The 11,196-nt window shown below is 36.0% G+C and overlaps 1 protein-coding gene across 1 annotated transcript; it reads left to right on the plus strand.

Annotated features, from left to right (window-relative positions):
- The first annotated feature begins 1,614 nt into the window (after window positions 1-1,614).
- On the plus strand, window positions 1,615-4,797 carry LOC134653352 (uncharacterized). The gene is made up of 2 exons (XM_063508689.1): window positions 1,615-1,677; window positions 4,137-4,797. Exons 1-2 carry the CDS (start codon window positions 1,669-1,671, stop codon window positions 4,704-4,706), a joined length of 579 nt encoding a protein of 192 aa, XP_063364759.1. The 5' UTR covers window positions 1,615-1,668; the 3' UTR covers window positions 4,707-4,797.
- The last annotated feature ends 6,399 nt before the right edge of the window (window positions 4,798-11,196 follow it).

Raw genomic sequence — 11,196 nt, forward strand, 5'->3', positions numbered from 1 at the left:
ATATAATACCTCATAAATAAATACATTGGTACGGAACATTGAACCGAAACGACAGTTCTCACTGCAAATTTTGAAAAAGACTCTCAAGAAGACTCATTCATTTTAGGTTTCAAAAGAGAAAAAAAACTTTTTCAGCCCCTAGTTTAAGAAATGATTATTTAAGTACGTCATCAGTTGTTGAATAATTACTTATAACTAATAATACGTCGTAATTTTGAATGAAAAAGGAAGCATTTTGCATAATACGCTCGCCTGTAAGAGTAAGGACTCTTAAATGGGATTCATCTCCTCTTTCTAAACCACTGAACCCTAAATAAATGCAATTTAATTAAGCAGATGCAATTACGAATTACGACTACGTTAATTACTACTCCACCTTGTACGTGTAAATTAATCGTCAAATTACGCCGTCACTAAGCAACCTTAATTATAATCACATCGCGGCAATTATAATCACACAGGTGACAGCGTTAATTTGATCGGCGCAAATCCGTGGAACCCATTACTCTCACCCTGATCCGGCCCTTCGGACCGGGACACATTCCCATTACCAGCAGGAACATGGCTGTTTCAATAAACCAGTTTAAATTTAACCACAGAAATTTATAGGATAGGAATCGGGGCATATCATACCATCAGGAGTACATCAGGACCTTCAATCGTGGATGACGAGGGCTTTTTAATGAAATACGGTATTAAACTCACAGTCTTTACTGGACAAGACTGATTACAAATCATAGCACACGTTACACTTCTTATCCAAAGCAAACTAGTGGATTAGACCCAGGAACCGCCACAGACGTCATCTTCTCCCGTTCACTCTCGGCCTGATGCCAGTGCGTTGGTATTACCATCTGTAGAATTCAGGTGAACCATTTCAACCATTTCAACAGACCGGTTTGGTTGTGATCACGGAATCCGTGGAAACTCTCGCCCTGATCCGGCCCTTCGGACCGGGGGCTGCTACTGCCACTTGCAGGATTGAGGATATGGTTGCTTTAAAATACCACTTTAAGTATAACCATGGGAAACATTCCAAATACCATTACCTGGTCTGATCTACTGCGGACCGAAAATTGTTCCTACCACTCGCAAGATTCAGAAAAGTGGATACTTCAATTAGACTAGTTTAAGCTTAAACATGGAAAACCATTGAAGTAGTTACTCTCTGTTTGATGACAACGGGGCCAAGATTTTCCCACCACTTACAGAATTCAAGCAAACGACTTCAACAAAACAGTTTAGATTTTACTACAGGAAAACTCTCAGTCTGTGACGGTAGCGTAGTCATGTTTTTATCCATGGAAACTATTATTTATTAATTAACTATTATTACCCTCACCTCCTTCGGGCCGGGACACATTACCATTACTAGCAGGAAAATAGATGTTTCAATAAAAAAAAGTTTAAATGTAACCAAGGAAAATTATAGTTAGGATATGTACAATTTTGAACTAAAGGTCTCGAAGGGGAAGCAAGAATCAAACACCGTGTTGAATTATAAACCGAAGTGTGTGTGTATTCAAGCTAGGTAATCTCTTCAAAAGCTATGCAGCTTGGCATAACTCTTTGGATGTCTTGAAACAAGGGCCCGCCAAGCTGCTAGAACGTCGCCCGGACTGACATGTCATTACGTCCGACTGCTGACAGATGGGCTCAGCCTGAAATATGAGGCAGGTATGTCACGGCCCTCGTTTGGGGGATAATAGTGGGTTTGATTTCTTGGAGCCACTTGTTTTGACAGGTTTCACTCGTTTTTCTTCAGTTTCATTATAGTTTTGCTATTTCCACGTTTTGAAAGATACAATGAGGGTTGAAATGACAGGTATGCTAGGAGAAAATAATTCATTGCTTTTTCATTTAGTCGTTATCTATTGTAAGCGCATTAAGACGATAGTGGAAGTGGACGAACGCTTCTCCGTATAAACTCCATTTTCCTCCGTGGATATTGACAGTATGGAAAAAATCGTGTAGTAAGCAGAAAAAAATCGTTCGCGGAAAATGCATAAAGATGACTAAAAATTCTGTCAAGATAAGGATCCTAAGGATGATACACAGACAAGAAGATAATTATGAATATTAGGTAAAGTTTCTTATATGAAATAGGTATTCGATATTAAACTTTCGCGAGACATATTTTAAACTGTTTACTAAAATTCAAGTGACTGAAACAGTTGTCGTATAAACAGTTTGAAATAGGTATTTGGGCAGGAGGAGGTTTTTTAGCTGTACCTAGTATAATTTTAGGCATTCGTTTCACCAAACAGAAAAGCTAAATTAGACCTAAATCTCTGACGAAGTAGCATTATCACCTAATTAATCTAAAAAGGAGGCCATTAGGATGATCCTAACTCATCAGCTGCAGCAGGATAAGCAAAGCACTTCGACCATACATTTATTAAGATTGATGACACTTAACGTGATTTGCGACTCAAAGCGGCTTTCGAAATTTATATTTTGTTATAAACTTGCTATTTATTTTATTTATTTTTTATTTTATTTATTTATTCATAAACAATTTTACATTGTGTTTGAATCATAATCTACTTATATCTACATGAACAACAAAAACAACAAACAAACATGCAACTAATATTAACATTAAAACACGAAATTAAATAATGTGAATAATACGAAAAAAAAAACAATAACAATAAAATGTGAATTAGGATTGAATTGCAATGTAAATGTAGGATGTCAAATCGTAAATTAAGAATTTAAAACATGAATTACAATTTTATATGTCAGAATTACGTTCATTTACAAATTCCTCTACCGAATAGTAGCACTTCTCTAGCAAGAAGGACTTCAACTTATTTTTGAAAATGAGGCTATTGGTGTGTGACTTTAATTCAACAGGTACCTTGTTAAACAGTCCAATAGCCTGGAAACATGCTGCGTGCTTGACAACTTTAAGTTTGATATTATTATTTGATATTATTCGCATCTCGCTCGCACCAATGCAAATACAGGCCCCTGGGCAATGGCACTTATTATGGCCACTGGCCCAAAAATAAGTAGTATTTTTTTTTACTACGGTGTGTTATTGATAAATTTAACTAAAACATTTTTGTTTTTGTGTCAAAGCTAAACGTGAATATTTTGGAGAGAATACGTTTTGTTTTATTAAATAAAACTATTTAAACGGATTATATCGTGTATAATGGATTAAAGATACCTACTTCCCGACGTTTCGAAGTCTTCAGCGTTCGTGGTCAACAGGTGACTGAGAAAAAATATTCAGCTTGACAGAGTAACTACAATGTTTTTCACGCACAGAAATAATTAATAAAAAAAATTAAGGCTATCGCAGTAACCGAAGACATAACGTTTTATTTTAGTTGAATTACTGTTTTCATTTTTAGAAAAATATTCCTAAAAAAATTTACTAACGTATTTTTGTCGAGTCTGTTAGCATCTATAAAACTAACCCAACTCTCCTAATATAAGGTACTACACGGACGAGTGATGTCAAAATCAAATTGGCATAAATTAAAGTTGGAATCGGGCTCTCGTTTGGCTCTCGTTAATTACTCGGGTCTCGGAAACTCATTATTAACGGCAGTGTGTGCTTTCTTATGAGAGGAATTAATTATGTTGCTCTGAAAGTTGAACTTTTGAATTTAATTAACTAATATAGATGGCTTGAAGTATAAATATTTTTTTAAGGAAAATTTCACTAAATGTTCGTCCAAATTTAAAAGAACCTTAATTATCTACACGAAATTTAACAATGTTTCTCAGAATCAACATTTTCTTTAACCTTTATATTTAATATTTTTTTTTAGGTGTAAAGTTTTAAGAGAATTTGAATTTATATTTAATTCCATCTTCGGCTGGTAAAATAATTTTACACATAACTAAATAAACTACTTAGAGTCGGACCACGATAACTCTGCATCTCAGTTGCAATGAGAAAGTGTAACAATGTCATCGTTCTCAACAGACTCACTTTGTTCTAGCCAAATCGGTGCATAATGAGCCGACACCAACTCTACCACATCGACTTTTGAACAAATTTTTGGACCCGGATTTTGTACCTACTTAAATTCATGCCTGAACATTAACTTAAAGTATTGTTATAGGTATAGGTAATAAACTATATATACCTATATGATGCTCTCTTTCTTTTTCAGATGTTGCCATATATCATCCTAGTCTTCGCGATCCAGCCAGCCTTCAATCTACCTCAGAAATCAGACTTCCACGATATCAAGAGGGAGCTCCGAAAAAAGAAAGGGATAAACATAGCGTATCCTCTCCCTGTCACTCATCATCTGCTACTACCATCGCAGCTGCACGTACTACCGGCCACGTCAAACGTGCATCACAGTTCCGTGCATACTGGGGTTCAACATATAGTCACTAGTAATGGAAATATTCCCGTGTACTCGCAAACTGTGTCACATTCGTCTACCAACATCACGCATCCGACGCAGCTTCTCCCAATTCTAGTGCCAATCCAACATAATTATGTGCCACAACATAATGTACAACAACAACATAATCTAATACAGCAGCAACTATTGCACGATTTGTCTGTAATACCTTTAAGAGCACAGAAGTTTGGGCATTTAAGAGTAGAGAAGAAGGCGGAAGATAGAGACGACATGAACCATTTTAGAACGTTCTACGGGGGTTTTGGAAATGGTCTGTACTTCGGTGGCCACGGCGCCGGCCACGGGTTCTACGCTTATGGAAAATGAACTCTAATTAAACTGTATAAGGTTGTTAAATGGGATGTGTTAAAAGTACGTTCTAATGCGATTTTAGGTAAAAGCCTTGGCTTTCGCGATCTCTTTGGTTTAGGACGCGGGCGCACTGGAAGCCTAGGTACTTATAAACCATTGTTTTTAGGATTTTAATAATTATATGACTAGGTTGTACAGTCAGCAATGTCAGCATCAAATGTAACGAATTAGAAAGTGATGTCTGAAAACTAAAGTAAACAATGTAAATATTTTTTGCACTAACGGTTGTTCAGTACCAATAATGTAAGATTAAAGGGCTCATTTAGACGATACGAGAACTCGCATGCGAGTTTCATTACATTGCGGGTTTTGATCGGACTGTTGAATTGGACGTAACCAACAGTCCGCAATGTAGCTAAAATCGCATGCGAGTTCGCGCGCCGTCTAAATCAGCCCTAAATTTAATATTTATTACTCAAAGTGGAGAGTAGGTGTACCTATAATAACCTTTTCACACAACGTGACGTATTTCAGTTGTTTTCGAGCTTAATTGATAAAGAAGTCTAAATAGTAGTATAATATTGAACTTTCAGTTCTAACAAGCTTTCTAAATAAATACTCAAGACATTTACAAATTGATACCTATACATTATAGATGAATATCTAGGTATATAAAAATATACCTAGAGAGAAGCTGTAATTTAATTTCATCCATTCCATTCCATTAGTAAATAACTTTTTGTAAGCTAATATTTCATGTTCAATTATTCATATCAATTTTCATTCCAAATATCTGTTATGTATTAGAGAGTAGGTACGTACCTATAATTTATTACTTAAATAAAACTTTGTCATATCATTAAACACATGAAATACCTATATTTTTTTGTATTACAGAAGTATGATGTTACCAACTATATTTTCATTTGTATCCAAACTTAAAAAATCGATTCACAGATTAATTTCGTATAAGATGAAACATTAAAGACATTTAAGTCTACATCTACATTGCGATACAGCGAGGAAATGTCGCCAGCGTCCTTGGCACAATGCCTCAAGGGCCTATTTTAGATTTCAACTAGTTTTTAATTTCTTTTAGTAATACCACTGAATAATATAATAAATATGTTACATACTTATAAATTATACAAGTCTACATCTTGGAAGTTAATTTGACCCATTACCCGATTTCCGACTGAGCTGGAATTTTTCATACGTATGTAAATCGGATAACAATACAATATTATGACAAAATGGAGCTGATCTGATGATGGAGACAGGGACAGGAGGTGGCCATGGGAACTCTGTGGTAAAACAACGCAAACTAATTGTGTTTGGGTTTGTTAGGCTGGTCTCAATGAGCATTAGTTAGCCTGTGGAAAAAAGCGGCCAAGTGCGAGTCGGACTCGCCCATGAAGGGTTCCGTATTCAGGGGATTTATGACGTATTAAAAAAAACTACTTACTAGATCTCGTTCAAACCAATTTTCGGTGGAAGTTTGCATGGTAATGTACATCATATATTTTTTTTAGTTTTATCATTCTCTTATTTTAGAAGTTACAGGGGGGGGGGACACACATTTTACCACTCTGGAAGTGTCTCTCGCGCAAACTATTCAGTTTAGAAAAAAATGATATTAGAAACCTCAATATCATTTTTGAAGACCTATCCATAGATACCCCACACGTATGGGTTTGATGAAAAAAAATTTTTGAGTTTCAGTTCACAGTATGGGGAACCCCAAAATTTACTGTTTTTTTTTTCTATTTTTGTGTGAAAATCTTAATGCGGTTCACAGAATACATCTACTTACCAAGTTTCAACAGTATAGTTCTTATAGTTTCGGAAAAAAGTGGCTGTGACATACGGACGGACAGACAGACGGACCGACGGACGGACAGACAGACATGACGAATCTATAAGGGTTCCGTTTTTTGCCATTTGGCTACGGAACCCTAAAAAGTACAGTCGGCGATAAAATCTTGTACCAAGAATGAATTTTTTGCCTAAAACGTAGCTCGTAGGTATTACGAGTATATGCTCCGTCTACTAGGTGATGTGTGCCTGACCTCAAAGGAATTCACTAAAGGCAGTAAAAATAACTTTGGAACATATTGCTTAACCTCTAGCCGCCCATACGTCAACAAACCTTGCCAAGCAAAATGAAATTTTATTTTGTCAACACAAAGTTCAAATTAGAATGGAACAGGAGACCTTTTTATAGGTCTCTGGGCGGCTAGAGGTTAAAACTAATATCATAGCCGTGTATGCACTAGCCCTTATATGCTCGCTAAATTACAATACCTTTACAGAAAATAATCTGGACGCTAACCCGGGTTTAACGTTTTAGGATTTTACGTTTTTTAAAGCTTAGATTATGCTGTTTTAATTTTTCTTAACCAATAAACTTCGTAGTGGATTTTCGGTACAGATTTTCATGATAAATTTATAGGCACTTACATTTTTAATAAAATTAGTTTTTTTAATGATAGAGGAGGCAAAGAGCAGTCGTAGCGCTTGATGGTAAGCAACTACCGTCTCCCATGGACGCTTGCAACACCAGAGGTCACAAACTACGAAATAATGTAGGTTCAAATTTCGGACTAAATGCCCAATGGCTTTACCTATAGGTATACCTACCTACCAGTCAACTATCGGGTTGAACAGGGACAAGTATTTTTTTTTTTTTGCAAGGAGACAATTTGATTAAGAAAATATGTATTAGACCTATTGCTAACAACTGAAAAACCTGATAAACTACATATAAAATACACAAATAAAAATATATATCAGTACTACGGATGGTCACTCAACTTCACAATTTACTTCCAAAATAGATGTCAGCAAAATGAGACCTCCTCGCGATATCCGAAATCCACTTTTTACCGGAAAGTATATTGACAAATTGGTCCCCTCCATTAAACAGATTTTATCGGAGACGAATGGCGGCCCGTTAGGATGATGAAGTGTTAAATAGAAATAGGTACTATTAACACGGTGCTAATACTTAGAGGCGTTTTAAGACGATTTTTGTCTTGGAATATTTATTTCTGGAAGCGTGTCTCCTAAGTGAACCATAAAGAGTTTATTAGGTACTTAATCTGCGTTATTTGACTCATACTTTGTGATTTAACTTACTAAAAATTACATTTTCAATTAATTTATAATATACCTATTAATTTTGTAAAGTTTAATTAGCCTTCAAATATTGTTCTAAACATCGCATTCACGCATTACAAATAAAGTTTTTCTTAATTTTGCCAAAGTGAATTCTTACTTATTAAGTATTTTTGTTCCTACCAATTGAAAGGAAACATATTTTCCTAAAAATAAGAACAACATATGAAAACATAAGTATATACAGGCACATTTTATTAAACATCTAACTTAAAGCAGTTACTGCTGCCAGGATAAATAAGGAAGCAAGCGGGAAAGTGCTATTTAATTTAATCGCCAGAGTAAAAACAACAATAATTGTAGTTTATCTAATCAAAATATTTTATTTGCTCACGTAACAACCAATTTGTGTATGTTCCACGTATTTTATGGCAATAACTAGGCCTAATCATCATCGTTTAAACCTCGAGGCACGTAAAACAACCCGGATAAATCTCTATCTATGGGAAGACTTCCTAAACAACAAACCATAGACCACTTATCTACTAGACGGATCATACAGGATTACTGATGTCCAAGTCTCGGTAAAACGCCCGTCATTTTGAAAACGTAACCCTGCTCCGTACAACAGGCTTGCTTATACCAATGTGAACGAACATTTTCGACTCATAAATGGATCCTAAATAAAATTATGGTTATGTTTTCAAAATGATGGGCGTTTTTAGGAGCCTTGCAGTGATGCCCGTAGGAGTTTCCAAAATTGCAAAATGTTCACATTGAATAATTTATATTAATGGTGATCGATATTTTACGTTTCCAAAATGAATGTTTCAGAAAATCATGCTAATTGAACTCTAGGAGTTACAGGGCTAGCTCATAGCTGTCTTTATTCACCATTCAGCAAGGTACAGTTAGCTATGTCTAATCTCAATACGGAGTCTAGAATGTAATCTATGCAACAAAGTATCTTAGACGCATGAATAGTCCGACAATATCAAACATGTTAACAAGAATCCTTGACCTGGACCTGTATTCTGCTTGTTTTAATTTTATTCTAATTCAATCCCATAGTCATAGTCGAAAAATCTTTACTACTTACTGTACTTACATATTGTGTAGCAAAGTGGTAATGAGTGTAGCCCGCCTGATGATAATCGGTCACCGTAGCCTATAGAGACCCCAAAGTTATTACAACAATCTAATTCTCATACGTCAGTCAGCGCGTTTTCGAATATCCCCCACAACCGGGGGTGTTGCTACATTGTGTCAAACAATTACAAACTTCTATCCCCAAACATATTGTAACGTGTTGCTATAATTATATTCTGTTTAAACTTGATATTTATAGAACCCTACTCACTCCATTTTACGGTATTTAAGATTCACCTTAGACCAACCCGTACTCTTCCGTTAACCCTTAATTTGGCAGAAAATAGCACAGTTTCGTGAGTTCAAACCCCCTCGGCGCTCAACAGTATCAATGATTCTGGTCAAGAAAGAAATATAAAAATTAGGTTTTTATTTTTGGACGTTGCCAAATTAAGGGTCAATTCCAGTCAGCCTCAAATATACTCAAAATAATTTATTAATAATCTAAATCCATACTTATTAGAGTCTGTGCGGAAAGAGAAGAGTCGTGGAATGTCCCAAAACATTCCACGACTCTTCTCTTTCCGAACAGACTCTACATGTCAACACTTAAATATTTATAAATAATAAATAATAAATAAATAATAAATAAATATTACAGGACTTTCTTACACAGATTGACTAAGTCCCACAGTAAGCTCAAGAAGGCTTGTGTTGTGGGTACTCAGCCAACGATATATATAATATACAAATACATAAGAAAACACCCAAGACTCAGGAACAAATATCTGTGTTAATCACACAAATAAATGCCCTTACCAGGATTCGAACCCAGGACCGCGGCTTAACAGGCAGGGTCACTACCCACTAGGCCAGACCAGTCGGCAAATTTATGTACCTACTTTATCTTAAACATCATTTTATTACTCCATTAATTCGAATTACCTATGTTGAAGCAAAAATAAATTTATAAACTAATTTAATACATTTACGAAAATCTCGTCAACTTTTATAAAATAAATAATAATATTAATAATCAATAACAAAGTAAGACATTTCAGTGTTTGAGATCCAAATTCCCGCGTCAATCCTGGTTACACTTTCATAATTTACAAAACGGCTGAAATTATTAAGACAGTATTTCAGTAAAATTGTAAATTATGTTCCCTCGCTAATTAACCAGTAAATCTTCGGTTAGGTGAGTTACCTTTTTACATCTTGTATTAATTCTCTGGAACAGGAATTAATATAAAAGTAATTATGACTTTATGACTGAAATAGTTAATTATTTGTTTAATAAAATCCGTTGATATTTATAGGTCCGTCTTAGCTTAGCTTAACATTTCACTGATTTGACGATTACCTATAGAAAAAGACACGTGACTTTTTGTAGCATCTGTCACCCCGATCGATACATTACGAGTATTTCTTTCCGTTAGGCGTTTCGGGCCAATTCGAGTTTCAGTTGTTCAATTTGATTCCGGTACGATACTGATCTATCAGTGTCAAAGTGGTCAAAAGTGACATTTCATCAATCAATAACGTCACTTTTGACACTGACAAATCAGTATCGTATGGGAATCAGATCGCATAGGTAACTAAAACTCGAATTGGCCCGTTTGTCGATGTACGACTGTCATCTTGGCTAGGCCCCCAGATTAGTACCTACCTACAGTTTAATTGGCTTCATTGTTCTAGGCTTTATTATTATTTGTACCTATACTTTCTTGGGCATCCCACGTGACTGAAACCAGTAAGGAGACTTTTTGCTTCCTTGCACTCGCTTCGTCGTCTCCAGAGTTTCCTTCCTGTCCACACGAAAGTCATGCTAGCACGTACTCTGCTAATTCCCCTTCTTGATTATGCGGACATTGCTGTTCTTGATCTCACGGAGGAACTACTTGACAAGCTTGAGCGTTTGCAAAATGTTTGCATCAGATACATTTTTGGCTTACGCAAATTTGATCACATTTCATCTTTCCGCTCCCAACTCAAATGGCTGCCCATTCGGCGTCGTAGGGACATACATGTGCTTTCCCTTCTCTTTAACGTCCTTTTCTCTCCTTCTTCTCCCCCTTATCTCTCGGAGAGATTTACATTTTTAGCAGACGGCAGCGGGCACCGGCTCCGCTCCGTGCAGACTCTCTCTGGCTATCCCACCACACAAACACCGATCCTATGACAAGTCTTTTACTGTGTACTCTGTCAAATTATGGAATTCCTTACCGTCTTCTCTTCGAAAGTGTCAATCGGTCGCATCGCTAAAGGCGAAAAAGTTATGGCTTTCTGACGGAACTTG

The sequence above is a fragment of the Cydia amplana genome, chromosome 13 (assembly GCF_948474715.1).
Source record: "Cydia amplana chromosome 13, ilCydAmpl1.1, whole genome shotgun sequence".
Lineage (NCBI taxonomy): Eukaryota > Metazoa > Arthropoda > Insecta > Lepidoptera > Tortricidae > Cydia > Cydia amplana.